This window comes from Perna viridis, chromosome 9, assembly GCF_037379345.1.
Source record: "Perna viridis isolate PV_CMFRI_1.1 ecotype Kerala chromosome 9, ASM3737934v1, whole genome shotgun sequence".
NCBI lineage: Eukaryota > Metazoa > Mollusca > Bivalvia > Mytilida > Mytilidae > Perna > Perna viridis.
Genome location: NC_142453.1, coordinates 29,977,664 through 29,998,757, shown reverse-complemented (window position 1 = coordinate 29,998,757; position 21,094 = coordinate 29,977,664). Strand labels below are relative to the sequence as shown.

The 21,094-nt window shown below is 32.2% G+C and overlaps 1 protein-coding gene across 1 annotated transcript; it reads left to right on the top strand.

Moving 5' to 3' along the window:
• The first annotated feature begins 59 nt into the window (after window positions 1–59).
• On the top strand, window positions 60–20,928 carry LOC148607707 (PRKR-interacting protein 1 homolog). Its single transcript, XM_088544320.1, has 6 exons — window positions 60–218; window positions 5,395–5,473; window positions 6,304–6,404; window positions 14,846–14,931; window positions 16,501–16,571; window positions 17,638–20,928. The coding sequence occupies exons 1-6, from the start codon at window positions 129–131 to the stop codon at window positions 17,697–17,699; spliced, it is 489 nt and encodes a 162-aa protein (XP_088400446.1). The 5' UTR covers window positions 60–128; the 3' UTR covers window positions 17,700–20,928.
• The last annotated feature ends 166 nt before the right edge of the window (window positions 20,929–21,094 follow it).

Genomic DNA, 21,094 nt, shown 5'->3' with positions numbered 1-21,094 from the left:
AGATGTGTAAGTCATCAGTTCATTTATTTGACCATATCCACATTTCCATCCGTTAACAGTTCCCGAAATTACTAGCCCATTTTGAACTTCCGGAACAAAAAATAAAAAAAACCCAAAAAACAAAAAAAATGGAAAAAGAAACTGAGAAAAAGATTGTTGTTGCTAAAACGGCGGTAGAACTACAGAAAATTCGGCTTGAGAAATTGATGCGAAAACCTGTAAGGTTTTCTTTCATTTACATCGTACATTTTTATTATTCTAGGGTATTAGTCCTAGTCTATTTCGTAGGTTTTATGCAAATGTCATCTGATTTCCTTTTTGATTTGAGACTATAATTTTGTATTTGACACATGTTTGAGGAAAGGCTGTTCTTTTAACATTGCGCTGAAATCACTTTGAGAGGGGTTCTTATTTGAATCATCCATTTCATGTCACAAGAATGGGTCATTGACACAATATGAGAAAATTCAAGTTCTTAAGGAATCCTTTTAACAGGCAGAGTCAGAATACATTGTACATGTATCCAGGTATCTGTCATATTCAATAGTGGTCTTGTTAGCTCGATTTAGAAGGGCACCATGTCCTTACCCATGGCTCTGCCCTTTTAATTTGATTCAAAATGCCCATGTGCCTTTTCATTTTTCACTGTCATTTTGTAATTAGAAGAGCCATAAAACTGACAAAAAGGTGTTGATTGCTGTCTAAGCAGGTAAAGGAAAGTTTTTATGACTGGTGAATAATCTTTGATGATGATTAACAAGTAGAAAATGAATCCTGATTGGATCTATTACAATATTATGGCCAGCCAGTGTCATCCCACTTGTCCTGCATTTGTTAATTACAGGTAAAATATAGGTGAAAATTTGTAGGACAAGTGGGAGGTATGTAGTTATTAATTACCTGTTAATTGCTTGTTTATCACAACAAAAGATCAAAGGGAGCTATCTACAGTCTGTTTTAAATTGTGTGAAAAGGTAGCCACATTCAAAAGGTAAAGTCTGTACAATATATGAATAAAAGTCTAAAACTTTCATTTATATATTTTGCATTTTGGTTTACGTTTTGTATGGAGTTACCATTATACTGCTATTTTTTTCTTTGTAAACATGTAGGTTGCAAAAAATTACGCAAAATGTATCTCAATATTTTATTTTGTACATAAATATAACAATGAAAATAACAAATTTACATTTGCACTACAAATATCATTTATAAGCACTAATACATCACATTGTTTTCATAAAATGTTCATTGTCACATAAAATGTTCATTATCACCTAACCAAGATGTATCAGATGAGAGGCAGCGTCAGCATACTGCACTACTGTCATCTCATTGTTGTGAAGTCTTTGTTTGAGTTGTTGCAGTCTGGTGTCTATATTGCGGTACTTTCTACGTTTTCGTTCTGGTAGTCCTCCGGCGGCAATCTGAATGATGTTTACTTCATTGACAGCTTGAATCTGTTTGATGTGTTTGATGAACGAGTAGATGTTTGGATGAGCAGTTTGTATCTGTTTCTTTATCTTTGAGTGCCATCCTTCCAAGTGATTTGTTGTTCTTGGTCCATCATGACTGAAGTGGTTCCAAATGTGGCGGTCTGACTCGACCCATTGTGTGGTTACATAGTCGGTAAACGGAACTGTGTCCATGTTCACATCATCATTGTCTAGCTCGTTCAAGGCATTGAACCATACATCTTCTACACTTTCTTGCGGTACAAGTGGTAATACAGCTGCTCTGCGTACTAGTGTTGTGATAGCGTCAATGTCTCTGTATGCAATCTGTAGGCCTGTGTGTTGAGTCTTTCTCCAGATAAGTTCTAACAGCACATCGCCAGTAGACTCTCTCTTCACGTCGTGATTTTATCTGGAAACGGTAGTCGTTGTAGGCAAGACTTTGTTCACCCTTGGTGTTCTCTACAAATTCAACATTTAACTGCGCATTAGCCATTTTGACTGATGAATTTTCCAATTTTCTCTATGCTTATATACATATACTGAACAGTATTCAAAGCCATGCTAATAAGATAATCATGTGAACATTACTTACTAATATGAATGAGAAAGGCCAAGCTCATTAAGAATATCACAGCATATCAGATATGACTGTATGAGTCCTATGATATATTCTGTTATTTGTTATATATATACATGTATATATATGTACATGTACAACCCACTGTTGATTCCTAAATTCTGATGTCTTTGGTGGAATTTACCTGTCCAGGTGATAGTAGAAAAAAGTATTATACCTGTCAATTAAAATATTGACTTTTAAGTAGTGCTTGAAAACAAATGAGTGTATTAAAAACAAGTACCATCTTTAAAAAAAAGATAGCTGACCCAGTCAAATTTTACTTTTAAGTTCCTACTTTTCTTTCAAGGAAATAACACATGGCACACAATTTCAAATTTTCAATACAGTTTTTTCGAATGCAATTTCAAATTTTCAATACCCTTTTTTTTAACGCCACTAAGTTATCAGTATTTGGGCAATCGGGAAACAGAATTGCGATCAGGTGACTTTTGTCCTTAAGGTCAAAGGGTAAAAAGCGAAATTATAATGACTTTGTCGGAAAAATCTCGATTTTGCACATTTGTTAGCGGCAATTTTGATCATTTCTTACATTTCCTAAAACACTATATCTCATGGTATACAGCAAATATTATGAAACACATGTCCAAATTCCATTAACTGATAAAAATCATGAAACTTCTTGTAGTACATGTTTATATGTTACCTTAAATGTTGACAAACAAAGAGCAGTCCATTGATGACCTTGAGCTTATTACGGGTAGTAAGAGAAAACATAGAAAAAACCTCAAGTACATCCCTCGCTGATGAATTTGACTACCTTAATACTTTGGTATGCTTCTTGTATACAATGTTTTGTTTTGATAGTGATCTTTCTATATTTAGATTCTTATGCTGCTGATGAAAGGTTACTCCTTGAGACACTACTACTGTATATGCAGCCCCGTGCAGGTCCAGGTGTTAAAAGAATAGGCCTGCAGCAGCGCTAAGCTTGTCGTAAAAAGCGACTAAATAGTGCTCAGAACCCTGGCCGGGGGCTAGGGCGCTCTGCCCACAGAGCAACTGGGATGTGTGCCCCAGGTGGTGGAATGGGGTACCCCTGGCTTCTTACATGCTGGGGTTGTCGGGCTATAATACGGAAAACCTGACCGCAAACCATAGTGGTGCACCGTGTTGGGAAAGATGCCACGTTCCTCTCACGTTAAAGAACCCTACTGTGGTATTCTCCCGGAGTAGGAACCATGGGGCTCCGCCACAGGAGGCTAAATTGCCCGACCCTACCCACCTCTCCCTATTTCCAGTGGCAATCAAAATTTGTCGACCCCATTGTCCTTGTGTCCCATTCCTTTTTCATTTCATCATCATTTCATGTTCATATTATCATCAATTTCATGTTCATCGTCTGAATATAGCTGAAATATTGCTGCTCGGACGTTAAACCCCAACACACAAACAAACAAACTGTATATACATGTAGAAATTTGCAATTGGTATTTTTTTGTAAAATAATAATATACAAAATACCGAAACAAAAACAAACAATAGGAAAAACTACATTGCAAAAAAGTGCCCTTCTCCAACTTGAGAATGTACCTTTTCTTCCACTGACGCCCTGCTATTTTCAATTTCTAGCTGGAACACGGTTACTTGTATTTTACAATTCATTCACCTTTTACATTAAAGTAATTGTCTGGTCATCAGAAAAAATGATTATTTCTGCCTCCTAATTCTATTTTGATTCAAGTCATTGCCAAAAATTTATTATGTTACAGATGTTACATTCTCTTTATTTCCGCTAGAACCTTGTTCCCTTGATTACTCTCTCATGTACATGGTGCCATACCTCAAAAGGAGACTGGGATTGATCTATTGGGTTGTGACTTGAGCCAGAAAGAAGCATTTTTTTTATCTCTGGGTAATAACTTCAGTGAAAAGGAATGGGTCTCTTTGAAATTGTACACAAAGAGTGTTATACTCCAAAAGAATGTTATGGATTGATCTTTGTGGTGGTAGGGGGTACGATTACAACCATTTAGGAATGAAGGCCAAAAGGGTCAAATTTATATCCTGTGTCATTTGTCTAATATGTCTAATCATAATAAAAAATCAAAGCTGTGTTAAGTTTGAATGGTGGGTCATTACATGTACTTGCACCAACTATTCAGGGATCATCCTCTGTGGTCAAGCAGTGCCCCCAAAACATTTGATTTCAAGTAAAATACAGGTGTTCATAGATTTTAGTAGGCCCTGGTTGTTGGAACATTACTACAAATTAAACAGCATGTGTACCAACATCTTACCACACAATATACATGTACACAGTACATGTGTATGCATATGCATGTATTATTTAATGTCATAAGATACCAAAATTTGTATGCATCTAAAGGACACAATGTGAAAATAAAACCTCAGAAATTTGACAGGAAAATTCTCACAGAAATTTAATCATGGCCTGTGGTTAAAAAGTCATGTGCATTTTTAATTGCCGGCTTTCAGTGGGGAAAAAAATTGATTTAAAACTGTAAAATAAATGCTTTATGGTTTTACAATCATGTAAAAGTATACATGAAATATCAAGAGACAACTTGTTATTGTGAATTAAATTATTTTTACAACTGAATTTCATTAATCACTTACTTATCAGTATTGTTTTCTGCTGCTATAGTTTTTTTCAACTGTTTTTTATACCCTTACGGGCCTCTCATTACTGTCCCTACAGGGAATCTGTTATTACACCTGTATCTGTCATTGTAAGTAGTGACTAGTTGACCAATGGGTTTTAGTGGCAGAGCCCAGCTTTCGAGATCATGGCAGAAGAACTGGGTTAGAGTATGTTGTATTAGTGACTGGGCTGCTGCATTGATGCTCTGACTCCTAGATCTCACTTTGGTCTGAACATGTTTCCTCACTCTAGCAGTTTTGGAGTATGCCAACCGAAGAGTGATTGCTTTCTCAGTATTTTTCAATGTTTTAACTTAAAAAAATTATACATTTAATTCCATCCCACTATTGATCTTTCTATGCAAATATATCTATATTTTGTTGCCTGATTTGTAGTTAACAAGATATTTGAAATTGAAATAATTTTGGATTTTCAAAAGTAAGTACATGTATAACATTCTTTTATAACATTTGCCTTTACTAAGGGGGTAAGTCACGACTTAAGGGAGTTAGTAAGTTTTTCTTGACTTGTTAACCCCTTAGCCATGTTGGCATAAATACCCTCCTTAGTACATATTATACATGTTAGTTTTACAAATTATTTTTCAACCCAATTTCTTAATTCCAAATTCAAATAGTTCATGTAAATTGTACTTTATTAATCGTTAAGTAATAAAAATTATCATTCATTTACAGGAGAAAGAAGTATTTATTCCAGAGCCATCACAGGAACGAAAACCAAGAGATCCTTTAGAATTTATCAGAAATGTTTGGGGTATGTTCTGTCGTTAATACATTGATTACATGTATATGTATGTATGTATACAAATGTTGCAGAATGTGACGACTGTATTTGCTACACTGCTCCATCAGATCAAATTGATACAGGGAAGATAATGTAAGCATAGAAGGGTCTGAAAAATCCCCAACGATGTTAGAACAGTCAAATTTGTCAAATATATATGTGAAGTTGAAACATTGTGCATGTAAACAATGTATATTATATGTCAGTGATTAAGGTAGAGCTAGTCACTTTAGTCATTGACTAATCAATTTGGCTCAAAAAGATAAATAATTAGTCAGTTTTCATATGAATTTCATTAAATATAGCAATAGTGACTAATGGTTTCAAAATTCTGGGTAAACCACTGTATGTGTAATATAAATAACATTGTACATGTATAAATTTAAGATTGTGTTCTAAAATATAAAATTAATGATCAGTAAAAAGTACATAGAAAGATCATACATGTATAGTTAGCCATAACTATGATGTTTTAAGAAGTTTACAAGAGCATTTTAGATAAAAATATACATACTTACATGTATATGCATTATAAAACTTAGATAGATTTCTGATTATAATAATACATGTATTCATATTGAAATGTATGTACATGATGTACTGGTAAATGTTTTTGAATTTTGTTTTTATGTATTAAATTAGTATGATTAAATATTAAAAAGAACTAAAAGGTATTTGTAGTAAAAAATTGTTTCTGAAACTGAAATACATATTCCAAGCTTGTTGCATGACAGAGAAAATTTCAAGCTCTTAACATTTATTTTGTGCAGGCAATCTTCTTATATTGAAAATTTGTACAGGTTCTAGCGCTGGTGCAGGGAGTGGAGATTTCCATGTGTACAGGGGTGTCAGAAGGAGAGAATATGCCAGACAAAAATATTTAGATGAAAAATTTGACAGGGTAAGAAAAAAATAGTTCAACAATATTGTTTCAGCAGTTGATAATTCTAAGCATGATACATGCAGTTTTAAGTCAATTAGTGGATGGTTTACATGTTTATTGGATGTCTTGTCCATCAGTCCCTCCGTCCAAATTTTATGTTATTTATCTTGACTCCCAATGGATTTACCGGTATTGATTTCAAATTTGAAATGTGGCTTATAAAGGTGTGGCATACTCAGAGTGTTGTAAGCAGTTTTGGTTGCAGTTGGATGTCATTTGGATATATATAGAATGATGATGTACATGTATGCAAATGTCTTGTTTCATTTTCACCTTTAGATTAATTTTTTTTATGTTACTTGAGTATATTGGGGCATCTCTTTCACTGTACCTGTGTATAAAGATGTTTTTGGGCCAGCCATAGCCTGCCCTGTGGAATGAGGATTTCCTTGTCGTTCTTTGAAGACCAATGGGTGGCCTTGGGATGAAATGTTCATTCCAGTGGGGTTGTTTGATCTTTGACATATACACCATGCCTATTCTCTTTATATTCATGTTTAATCTGACGATATTCTTACATGTATACTACATGTTGAGAGAAGAGAGCAACAGTTGACTATTATTGTTAAGTTGCAGTCATGTCCAATCCCAAAACCCTAACCTGCTGATCACAAGGTGTTTTGAACATTTATTTGGCTAGATTATCTAATGACTTATTTCAATGATCCTGGCCATGTTCTTCATCAGGAACCCAAGTTTTATTGATAATATACCTGAATTGTTTTATGTCGTAATCAAATTTACAATAGCCCATCAAATGTTGTTTTAATTCTATGGTGGACAGTATGCATGGTATAAAACATTCTTTGTTTCACAATCAGGGTCTGATACTGCATGATCCAATCTACACTCTTTTTTTAATGCATATTTATTTATTACATGTAATTACTTGGCTTCATATTTTTTTTGGTTGGAGTACGATGTATTATTTTATTAGATGGTACCATCTCTTTTAAATTTTAAATTTTGCCTCCTATGTGCAAATAAAGGTCCTGTGTTAAAGATCAATTCTCTGCATAATACATGTTTTGTTTATCCCAGTTTTTGTTATTTATAATTCCTTTTACATTAATCATGCTCTGTTAGAATGCAGTTGAAAAAATTGGTGGAGGTGATTCAGGTTTCTCATTATCAATTTTAATAATTGTATCTTTTCTTTTTATTGTCTTCACAACTTTAATGATGTCCTCAACTTCTGTAGATGTGTATCTTGTTTATTAATTAATAGCTTGTTAAAAAGATACTGCTGTTCTTCAGATTTCTGTGTAATATTTGTGCATCATTAAAATCATAGTAATTCCCCTTTTGTCATGCCTCTGAATGTATCAGAAGCTATAGATACTGGAAATTCTCTGTTTCTTTGTGAAATGCTTTCATGTCTAGGTTACCAGTCTGCTCAAATCTTGGACCCTTGAATAAATGATCATCCAAAAATTGCAGTTCAAAGAATAAGGCTACATATGTACATGTTCACCATAGTGATTGATGCTTTCTATTAGTGTGTTCAAGGAAATATTCAATTTCCTCACTTGTTCCATTGTTAGAAACAAAATAATCTCATCTCTAAATCTATATAAGTGTGATATTTTGTTTGTACTGAACAGTTTCCATGATGTCAAGGAGTATTTCCAGAGTTAGAAATAGTAGCCTGTCTGCCAGCCCGAGACTGGCTATTTTTTGGCAGGGCTGGCTAATTATAGCAAAAAATCATATAGCCATATAGTAAATATATTGAAAAATTGTAATCAGGACTTGCAAAAATTTGCCTGAGTTTTCTACCCTGGTATTTCATATACACAAATGTACCCTCAAATCATTAAGTACAGGTGATAAACTGTTCAATAAACTAAATATTGTTCTGCGAAATTGAAGATCCTAGACCGCTGATGACACCCAGGGTTCTTTAAATACAGATATAACAAACTGTATTTGAAATAAGGGGTCGAAACATCTGCTTTTACACATTGTCAAGCGTCTAAAAAATTTATTACCAATATAAAAATTATAATGAGTAGTATTCAAACTTTGAAACGAAAGCTTTCTGTTGAGTTGAAAAAGTTGTATATATGATTAATATGTTACAGTGGACTTCAATCTAGAATTTAGCACTGTAGAGATGAGATTTGATGGATATTTTTTACAGTCCAATTAACATAATATTTGCTTTGTGAATTTGAGGAACCCAGACATTGGGTTCTTTTATTTCAGATGTAACAAACTGTATTTAAAATATTATGGGGTCGAAACACCAGCTTGTACACATTGTCAAGCTCCCAAAAATCTATACAAGATAACCAGTACTAACCAGCTATAAAAATTATTATGAGTAGTACGATGGATTCCACTTAATGGTATACCTTTTATTTGCATAGAAACTCAAGAAACAAAAACATTTCCCATCTTATCCCTGTAAACATTTTTCTCTTATTTGCCTAACATGCATGTAAGCAAAAAATCAGAAATTCCTTTAAATTGCATAAATATTTTTTTAAAAATTTACCGGTACTAAAAATGTACCTAAATATGTTAAACAACAATACATCATTAGTGAAATACCTCAGTTTTCTAAAGAACATTGTTCTTACAGCAATATATTCTCTTTCTTTTGACTAGACACTATGGCAAGATTCTAATAAGTCCTGATAAAATAATATGTCCCACTTAAACATTGAAAAAATATTAGATAGTTTCCCTTGAGATGATAATTTCTGTAAATTGTATATTTTTTCTGACAAATGGTTAGAATATGCGACTTAACAGGAATCCACTTTATTCAAAATTTTGAGACAGAAGTTTTTTTTTCACTTTGTTTTTCAATGGCCAAGATTTATACAAGAAACCCACTATCACCAAGTTTCATATTCAATTAATTGATAAACATAAGAGAACTCCAATTTACATATACACATTACACATTCATTCAAACACACATGCTGGACTCATAAGAAAATCAAAGTAGTCATGTACTGAATCAGTTTATATCGATCGTTTGAATTCTAATGCCTCAAATAATCGTCCAATTGTAAAAATCTGGGATGAAAGCAGGAATAAAATGAAAGTACAGGGATCGAATTTGAACGTATCTAAACACAAGCTTATTGTTGTAATTGGTTAACTTTGAACTCTGATTTATTTTTCAATTCACCATTCTGATTACGAAGGACATTTAATAAACATATAGCAATTTTTTATGCATCGTAGCATGCATTGCTCCAGTTTGCAAAATATTCAATGATTGTTTACATGGAATACCTAGATGAATTAATGTAAAACATCCGACATACTGATAAGCTAAATATCTCAAGTCCTACAAGTTATTGCATAGACACATATGTGTCATGTAAAAAGTGCTTAGTTTCTAGGCACTTAGTTTCAGAAACACATACTTTAACATAAACACCAGTCTTAGAATAAAATTTCAACAATTACGTCTGGTGCAGGAAACACTTGCAATGCACTTCTAAGGCCCTGAAGCACCTACAGCTCTATCATTATAATACATGGCCATATAGCCAAATAGAATAATTATAATTACAAAAAGCAATATCACCACACCACAGACTAACACCATTCCTGAGAAATGCATTATCGAAATTTCTATGCCATTTTCTATAAGCGAAGTGTCATTTTCAGTGGGTGATAGATTGGGATGGTTTTGGGGGTTATGCTACCCTTTTGTTAAAAGTTTAGCCAAAACTGAGCGGCAAATATTAGCTTCGAACTGGGAGTGTAGTTCTTGCCTGCTGCCTGAAACCTCTTTCTTTATATAAGTTTCTTGATTGGAACCACAGCCCTATTTTTGTAAATACTAGTATATGGATCCGTCAGGCCCTGCATGAAACTTATGAAGACAACCTTTCCAATTGGTACTCAGCATTGCTCCTTTTCATTTCCATGAGTTTTGACTATATATAATCTTGCAGGGTTTTTATTTCTAGCAGAACATCAAATAGTTAATTATACGTCTAAGAATTTTGTATTTGTAGATGACATATTGAATATGATATAATGAACGATTGGTTTATTCCGGTAAATGCATAGAAATAAACAGGTACTGGTGAGGTTAGAGGTCAACTAGTTTTTAATGGGATCATTGCTAATACAAACCAAATTAATCATCATATTTAGTTCACAGTAATAGTTTCTTATTGGGTTTGTTTATTGGTGTAAATAGCTTAGAATTAAATATGATAAATTAGAAATACCTATTAAGTGAACCTAACTATCTGCATATGAACCTTAATGGGGTATGCCAGTGGAACTATTTTCCTGTGGTAGTGTAAGATAATTTCAGATGCTAATAAGCTTTACAAATCTAAAGGCTCTGGCGACTGTTATATCAATTCTGGTCTTTGATCAAATTGATAAAAATAAATCTCTCATTCAGAGTTTGTTAATTGTTTGTTTAAATATCAAAAACAATAAAAGAAACTGCTCTTAGCATTGAATATTTTCTTTCTAGCAATTAGTCACAGTAAGGGAAAGTAACATAACTAGGGGCTCAAAAATTTTCTGCTTTATACAAGTCAATTTTTTTTTACCAGTATATAAATCTAAGCTTCTATAATATTTGACCTTTTCTCTTAAACCAGTCATACATAGTACAGTCATATCTGATTTACATTTATTTACACAAGATAAGCAAGAAATTAAGAAACGAATTTTGGTCTGTGTATCTAAGTAACACATATTTTTCTCTAAATTTATATTAACAAAACATTTTCTGCAGAATTACAAAGAAGTTTTCTAGAAATTCTTTTGTATTTTTACAATCATAAAACAAATGTTCAGTTATCCCATAATAACTGATACAAAAAGTACATTGTTTTGAACTTAGATAGCTAATTTTATAAAGTAATGTGTTTGTTGGCAAAATTCTGTGCAACAATTTATATTGAAAATTTCTCAGATATGTGTTTTTACAACATTTTTGCAATATAAGAAAAGATTTTCTCCATTCATATATATACAAATTCACATTTCGCTCCCATAATTCTTTTTTATGAACAGGAGAAACAAAAATATTTTTTAACAAGTCTGTATATAAATATTTTACATCTTTTGAATGTAATAGTTTATCCAAAAATTTATTTTGGACTCTCACATTTGAAATTTCATTTGCTGTCATCTCCATCAAACCATCATTAAGACTAATCTTTACTGATCCTGGGATATTTACTAGAAGACTGTGATACTTAAGGAAATCTTTGGTATTATAAATCTGACTAATCCAATCAAAAGAATAAAATGTCTTCGTACTTTGATCAATACGATCGACCAGATTCTCAATGCCTTTTGACTTCCAATGACAAAAATACTGAAAGCCATCTAAAGTCACAAAATTCAAAATACCATAACTAAGTATATCACACATATCAATGCTCACAGTGGGTTTAACTATATATAAACCAAATATGACATCCTTCCAAAATGGATTTGTGACTTTACTTATAGCATTTTTTCAAGCCTAAAAACTCGAAAACTTCCAATATGCCTAAGCTGTTGTTCAGCAATTGCTTGCCAGGTACCAGTTCAGCAATTGCTTGCCAGGTACCAGAAGTGTTTTCCAAAAGTCTTTTAACCCAGACTAATTTCAGGTGTGTAGTGAAGGACTCCAGGTAAACCATCTTCAAGCTACATTCAAGGAAACTGCCTATAAGGGTTTTCCTTTTAATCTTTTCAGTCATCCCATCCCAGATAAAACTAAAAAATACTTGGTTTAATTCATTCAGCATAGCTGTGTGAAGTTCTTGAAGAGATGTCAGCAGATGAATTATTTTTGTAAGAGCTAATGATTTAGTAACACCAATCTTCCAAAGAAGGGTTACCTTTCTGTGTTGCCAACTTTTCAAAATTTACAAGTTAGATTTAATGCTATAATAATTATCCCTCTAAAAAGTCTTATCAAAGTAGTAGATTTAATGCTATAATAATTATCCATCTAAAAAGTCTTATCAAAGTAGTAATTAAAACAACCACAAGAAGGCAGGATACAGGAAAGAAAAAAAAAACCAACAATTTAATAGTGTGTGGAAAAAAAAAACATGTAACATTATATACAATACAAGCACTTACATTCAAGAAGTGTACTGTCTATTCAAGTTAAAGTTTATTTTAAAAGCCTCTCTTCAATGTTGTCAAACAAGTTGAAACGGTATATTTTACCAGCTTTGGTCTTCCCATATACTGATTCATTAAAGCACTAGACACCTTCAAACGTCTTGGAATCACAGAGTCTAGTAATAAGTCATATACTATGCTGTGTCACATCATCCACAAACTTGGTTACACACATCGGGTAAGTTTTTCTTCTCTAGTAATTCTGGACTTAACTTCAGAATTAATGAGCTTCATGATTATTGGATGCTGTTGCCCCTCTTTCCCTTGAATTCTGTGTATTGCCTGAAATTTAGCTTAACTGTGACATTAAGTTGTTCTTTCACAATCTTATTAGCAAATATATATGTCTCTTAGGTTTTCATTTTCTGTTTCTTGATAATGCATAACTGACATTGAATTTTCTAGAATATTGTTCATTATAATTGGCCATTTCAATAGATTGCTTGGAGCATTTTTCATTATCTGCAACTTTTGTCTTAAGTTCAAAAATTGCAAAAGTTTTGCATTGACTAGAAAAAAATAGTACTGGTATATATGATAAATATGTTGCATTTGACGACTTGAGTCTAGGATACAGAATTTAGCACTGCAGAGATGAGATTTGATGGATATTTTAAACAATATTGTATTTTTGTAATTGTTTAACCATTATTACAGACTAATGATAAAGATATAGTGTTAGGGACATCCTAGATATGTACATGTAGATGTTCTGAAACATGATTGGCTCAAAATTGTTCTATCGAAGTGATATATTTTGAAAATTACTAATGTAGTTAGGAAGTTATTGTTTAAACTTTTAATGCAGTAGGACAGCTTGTGTCATATGAGGTCTCACATATTCTTGTTGGCCAAGATATAAGCAATATACATGTAACAAAAATCATAGCTGTACTATATCAACAAAGTCATATGTTTTTGGAATACAAATACTGTATCATTTGTGTGTTCCTCAATACAGAAATACGTAAACGTATTAATTTTTGCTGTTGCTAGTTTTCGTGGATTCTGTCAAGTGAACATATTCCTGGGTATCAATTTTCACGGATTCTGTCAAGTGAACATATTCATGGTTATCAATTTTCGTGGTTTAAAAAAAAAATGGATTAGTGTTGCATAGTGTTAAAAATCAATTTCGCGTGTACTGTTTTTCACGGTTTTCTGTCCACCGCTAAAATAGCGAAAATTAGTGTGTTTACAGTAGCTCCATCTCTACTAGGCAAAAACCTTAAACCGTATCAACCTTCAGTGAAGAATAACTGGGTATACTGTTTGATCTTTGTGGTTTTGTCTTTCTGCCCGTCTGTAAACAAAAACAACTTTTGATGTAATGACTCTTCACATTCACTTCATGATTAACCTAAGGTCCATGTACATGTAAGCTTTTGTTATAACATGGTGTCTGATGGCCACAAGCATTTGGCATCTGTCATTAATGATTTTTTAAAGATCAATATACTGAAATTATATGATGGATTATAATCAAATTTGGTAAGAATGATGATAATGGGATGTCATTTACAAACATTTTACTTTGGTTTCCCTTGAATGGACAAGATGGCTGGAAGAGGCTCAGTAAGCTTCTAATTGGCTGTTTATCTGAGATTAAATCCTCAATCTGTTATTTTAAAACTATACAGGGTTGTTGATTTGAAAACACTCTACAATCCACTTTTTGTTGGTTTAGGTTGGTAGGGACTGTCTGGGGCATTCAAAGTTTCAGCAGCAATACTAATAAGAGGAAACACATTTTGGTCGTAGTCTCTGCTGATACAGAATCAATGGTACCAAATTTAGCAATAGTGATTTTCAATGGGGAAGTCTTCTTTGTCCAACGCTTTGTCCAATACAAAATCCTGTATCCTTGTGAGTCATTAAGGAAATTATGTTCAACATGCTCTATGTGCATACAATTTTGTCAAATGCATGCAGAATTAAAATTTAGACTTTAGCAACTTTAACTTATGTTTGATAGTTATCAGAAGTCAGTAACTTTTCCAACCCTAATGTTCAAGTTGGGTCGAATTTAAGCCCCATTTCAAAAATACGCTCCAATTTTTTCTAATTTCTGCAGTGAAATCCCAAGTTGTGACTTGATGAAGAATGGCATGACAAAAATTTGGCTCATACAGATAAAAATGCTTAGCACAGCCTCGCATTTTCCCATGGTTCTATTTTTCTTTAAAGTCAAGACAGTGCACTGTTATTGTCTATAATATGAATAAGAAAGACATAGAAGTACATTTGTACATCCTGTTTTTTTGGTGTTTTTTTTTTAGGATAACGCAGATGCAGAGTATCAAAAGAAAATGATTGGAAACCAAATTGCTGCAGAAGAAAGGACTGCTAAGAAGAGAGCTAAAAGGTACATTTATGTTTTTCAATGTATTAAATAGCACTCCAGCTAAGAATTATGCAAAGTGGGATATGTGGTTGAAAAGCCTGTATGTTTCTTTTTTTGATATTTTGTTTAAAACTTTTATAACACACGACTTTTTTTTAACCTTTGGTCACAAGGAAACACATTAGATTATAAAGTATATATTGTAGGATTCAAAATTAAGGGAGATAGCTCTGTAAATGACACTGAAATACAATAGAAACAATTTTTATATGAATTATCTCCTAAGACCAAACAGATTGGAATGAATAATTAGGCATTTTATCATATAGACCCATGAAACAACTTAATAACAAAAACAAAAAATGTGTAGTCCTTTGAGAGGTGTTTCATATTTTACAAATTTGCATGATTCTTACAAAAACTGCTACTTAAGAAAGGGAAGTATATGGTATTTACTTTGGGAAAGAATACATTGTAGACTATACATGCTTAATACTACTGTGAAACATGTATTAACTAAACCTTTTATAAACAGATAGTTTTGTTAGGTTTAGACACAGGAATTGATATACAGGTTAAAATACATTAAAACTGATGTAAATTTACCTCTGAGGATGTTGGTTTTCTTTTTTTTTTTTAGTTTTATTTTACTTAGGTAAAAACTATGAAGAAAGCATTCACTATGATACTATTAACACGATTAAGGATGTACTTCCCACAGATTAATGTAAATTGAAAAACAGGAAGTGTGTATTAGGTATCAAAAAGTTTTTCCTAAATGAATGTTTTAAGATGACTTTATAGTCTTTACACTTCAAACTTCTTTTGATCAAATCATTTAACTTGGGTTTTTCTTTCTAATTTTATTATTTTATGACTGAAAATGTAATAGATGCTTTCACTTATAAAACAATTTCATATTTATTCACATACTTATAACACTTTAATATGCTGCTGTCCATCAGTCTTCCTGTAAATAACTCCTAAATGCTTTAAAATTTTGTTTACCCCACTGAAAAAAAGTCTGTGGGTATAAAGGAATCTGTGTATGTGTGTGTCTTCATATCTAGTAAGAGCAACTCTTCCTAAATTACTTGATGGATTTCAACAACTTTTATATGGGACGGTTAGGCAGCATATATTATATACATAAGAAAAATAAAAATTGTCCCAAGTCTTCAAAGGGAGATAAAAACCATGTACAATGTACTTGCAACTCCTATCCTCTTATTAGCTTTAAGGATTCTTCTGATTTTTTCTAGGTAGTTAAGGCATCATAAGAAGTTGTAGATGAAGAGAGAATTAATATCTGTCCACTATGAAGGGAGATAATTCAAACTAAAGAGTTTTGCACATTGTTATGAAGGGAGATAATTCAAACTAAAGAGTTTTGCACATTGAATCCTAGGACAGGTTAAACTTGCTTATCTGGTTCAGCAAGATACAAAATGTCTGCCTAGTTATGACAAGCTCTGGCATAATGTATGAGTTGTGATATGAAAAGCATGTCAAATATGATATAGCTGATTATAATGTGTCAGTATGGAAGTTATTAATTCTATTTATAACTTACATTTAAATACATTGTAGATTGAAGAAAAAACAAAAGCAAAAAGGAAAGAAACCAAAAAAGGAAGAAAAAACCCAAACAGAAGAATCAGGTACATGTATTGGGTATATAAGAATATGAATTACATAATATAATATATATATATTAATCTAAAAGAAAGTAAAGAGTTTTTGTTACTGAAAAGCATTCAACATACCTAGGAAGGATATGAATGTCATGTATATGTAGATATTCTGAAACATGAATGGGTAAAAGTGGTTCTGTCAAAATTGTCAAAATTAATGATTTGTGGAAATGACATAGGCATTTAGGAATTGATTGTTTGAACTTTTAACACATACATGTACACACAGTCTCCCTTATTCTTGTTGATCAAGACATCAGGGGTTCTGTTTTTTTTTTCTATTTTTGGCTATGTATTTTTTGTTACTGGTATTATGTCGTTGAACAGGAAAGTGTGAAAAAAATACCACAAAACTGTTTTTTTACAATTAATAATGCTTACTCTATCATTTTTTGAAACCGATAAAATTGATATCCTTAAATAAGTTCATTTGACAAGAATCCACCAAAGTTATAAACATGTAGAAATGTGTTTGGACCATTTTCGAGTTATACATCCTTATAAGGGGTCAAAGAGGCAGCACTCCATTAAGTTGACTTTTTTATTTTCGGTCCAATATCAAATTATTGTTTTATTGGATGCCTTAATAATAAAAATCCCTGGCTTTATATTTCTATCAGATTTCAGATATCTCTTATGGTTTTCAAAGTACAAGAGGTCAAAGGAGGCACACCATAAAAAATTGACTTTTTTGCTGGTTCATTTTCATACTACATGTATATTTTATTGGATTCTTTATGAAAATCCTTGCCTCCCTTTGAAATCACATTTCATTTATCTCTTATGGTTTTCTATTTTTAGGGGTCAAAGGGCAACTCCTTTAAAAAATGTTATGCAATATAGTGTCCAAACCAGCTGTTGTGTACATAATAAATAGCAAGTCCCTATGCTTAGTTAAGTGTTTCAAAACAGATATTGTGTCTACTCTTGTCCTATTTGTTCAGGTTTTGACCAGTGCAGTCATATCATGCTGTGCTCTGTAAAGCTTTTTATTGGTTTCATTGACTGACAAAAATGTCTTTTCATTCTTTAGATGATGAATCAGATGATGAAATACAAGAGAGGCATGCTGATGTAGAGGAAGATAACACTTAGTCAGATAATATCAAGTGTGATAACTCACAGTGTAATTCTACCAAGAAAGTTAACTGTCAGTTTTATTGTGTCAAGGGCAGTGACTTATCAAGTTACAATAAAACCCAAAATAGTAATGAAAACTGGAAATTTGATTAGTATTTGAATTGTGACAATCATGACACAGTTAATAAAGAGAAGGAACCTGATCATTATAGCTGGTATTTAGTCTGAAAGAGTTACATTGTTTTTTTTAGGTTTTTGTTGTAGGACTGCAAATAATTTTTTAGGTTTTAAAATGGTATTATCCTGTCGTCATATTTGTCTGTGTCCTTGACCTTTGTGAACTTTCTTTGTTTTCAAGTAAACTGAGTAACTTTTTTTGAAAAAATGGGGAAAATGGGTGTCATCAGAATTGATATAATTAGTCAATTGTTAATCCAATTTCAATTATTCAGATGTCTTCCTTTTGAAGTTCTGTTATAAAAGTTTTTACAAGAGAGATTCCTCTTGAACAATTTTGGAATTAAAGGGGTAAGAAATTGGGCCACACCAAATTAAATAAACTTTTAAACTCACCTGGCCAAATGCCACATGAGCTATTGCTATCACTTTGCTTTGCGGCCGACGTCGTCATTATAAACTTTTGTAGATATCTTTACTTCTGAAATCATTGAGACAATTGCAATTAGTGGAATGAACATCAGACTGTCCTCTATAGAACTGGAATTTTGGATTTGCTAAAACCTATGGCCGTCATTACTAAAATTAGACCATTGGTTAAAATAGTAGTTTTTTTTGTGATTTACTCAAAAAAGGTTTGGTTTAACCTAATTCTGTAAAAGTGTTAAGCATAACAAGATTTATCTATGTTCAATTTTATGTGTTAATCTGTTAAGCCATAATTGAGCTATTGCCCCTTTAATTTTTTTTTCATTATTTTTAATGTTATTTCGTTCAAATATCATATCCTTGACTGGAACCAAACTTGGTTTCAATGTACCTTGGGGTGTTCTACATAGAACTGATGTGGGAATGTTTTATCAGTCAAAAAAACATGGCCTTTGCTACTAATATTGTATCCACACTTGTCCCAACATGCTGTAGTCATATTATGCTGCACTCCACATAGCTCTTTATTATATTAATTTTAGTATGTAACTACTCATTGTTTGTTTATTGGCTCTCATAAAAGTTTTTTTGAGACATTGTTTGTACTCTAAACTGGTCAAATGAACATAGATTATGCACATTGTTGTTCTCAATAAATTCACTGTATTTCTTAATTTTATGACAAAATTATACATAGAAATGTAGAACAGTAAAAAATGAAGCATTTGCTTAATTTTCTTGATTATGAAAGTGAATGATGTAAAATATTGTAGAGAAAAAAAAAACATTTATTGAAATGTGTAGAGAAAATATAAGGTTATTTTTTAAATTCTATAACCTACAAAATTGATTTAGTGACTTTCATTTTATCACTTATCAGCTTTTTAATATGCATTTTTAGAACATGTTCCACTTTGGACCTCCTTTAACATAGTTTAGTAGTGCCCTGGTTTTGATTATCTTTTTAGCTCACCTGGCCAAAAGCCATGTGAGCTATTGCCATCACTTGGCATCCTTTGTCTTCTGTTGTCGTTGTCAACAATTTTTCAGCCAAATTCTGATAGGATAAATGTGTTCAGCATGATGAGGTCTATTTGAGGTCAAATTTTCATTTTAATCTGTTTAGCCATGTTGGAGTTATTGCCTTTTTTCAAACTTTTTTGCCAATTTTATTGTTATTTCTTTCAAAATTCTTCTCCTCTGACACTACTGGACCAATTTGAACCAAGTTTGGTACGAATGTTCCTAGGGGTATCCTGCATAGAGCTGATATATTGATTTTTGGTCTGTGGAAAAACATGGCAGCCATTACTAAAAATAGAACATAAGGGACAGACCATAGTTTTTCGCATATATCTCCAAAACCGTTAGGTTTAGTCATTCTTGCAATTGCTGAAATGATGATCCTTATTATAAGGTCTACAAAAGTTTCCAAGAAAAAATTGTAAAAATAAATTGATGTTAATTTGTCCCTTCAATATGGAATATACATGTGCATGTTGAGGGGAATGCAAAATTGTACGACAAGGCGCTATGCTACCAAAGGAATACTGTGATTAATTTTTTGGGTTGTGACTTGAACCATGTAGGAATTATATTTTAAAAAAAAATCATATTTGATTCTTATCCTGAGTCAAATGTCTAATCCTAACTTAAATTCAAAGCTGAATCAACCTTCAATGGTGTGTCCATTCTTGTTCCAACTGTTCAGTTTTATCTGTTGCAAGCATGGCCATTGTTACAAAATATAGCACAAAAGGTCAGACAGATGTGTTTTGCATATATCTTCGAAACTGCCAAATTCTGACTTGAGGAAAATGTCCAACATGATGGAATCTATCTGTTATTAATTTTTTGTACAAATCTGTTTAGCTGTGTTGGAGTTGCCCTTTTATGACAATTTTTCACTATTTTCAATGTTATTACCTTTTTTAAAAATTTCCCCTCAGAAACTACTGGAAAGAATTTAAAGAAAATAGATATGATTGTTTCTTAGGTATGAGCGTTAGGAATTTTAATCCAAAGAAAAACATGGTCGCTTTTCCAAAAAAGAATGTTACTTACAGGGTCCAGTGAGCGATTAAGGCTCTTTAGAGCCTCAACTTTTACTTGCTTTAGTTTAGTTTATATACTTTAGTTTATATACTTGTTTAAGACACTTATGTGTGGACAGATATATGATACTTGCACATGTCCAGTCATGTATTGATTATGTAATTATTTGGATGGGAATTCATCAGGAATGATTTTTTTATTAATGTTTTCAAATTTTCTTTGACTGCAAAAAATGCAGTCTTATTATAGACTTATGTTGTTGTCTGCCACAACCATTTGCTGACTGGACAATAAAATGAGTATAAGTGAATTTTACAACAATATGCAATGCCACATAAAGAAGGCTGAGATTGATTCCTTAATGGATTTAGTCTTAACCCCCAAAATCAACCAAAGCCTGACTTGAGTGGCATAGCATATTATGGAAGAATATTACAGACATCCATATCCTTTTCGTAGAGTCTATAAAATGTCTATAATTTCAAAACGGTTGGGGCCATAACCCTAAAATCAATACCAGCTTGCCTTGTGTTGTTTGGAACCTTGTCATTACATTCAATAAAATCAACCTATTAATATTTAATTGTATGTTACTGCACGAAAACCCAGTGTCTATGGACAACAACCGTGATATTATACGACTACAAGTTATTTATATGGCAAGCCAAAGTGGACAAAACTCAATATTTTGTAATATTAAAAATTGAATTTTTAATATTACAAAAATCATTTTTTTAATATTAGAAAAG

What these genes read in the sequence shown, in the direction of transcription:
- LOC148607707 (XM_088544320.1), top strand. Translation starts at nt 129, where the DNA reads ATGGAAAAAGAAACTGAGAAAAAGATTGTTGTTGCTAAAACGGCGGTA. An exon ending in ATTTATCAGAAATGTTTGGG is followed by an intron (nt 5,474 to 6,303) that starts GTATGTTCTGTC and finishes AAATTTGTACAG; the next exon opens with GTTCTAGCGCTGGTGCAGGG. An exon ending in TAGATGAAAAATTTGACAGG is followed by an intron (nt 6,405 to 14,845) that starts GTAAGAAAAAAA and finishes TTTTTTTTTTAG; the next exon opens with GATAACGCAGATGCAGAGTA.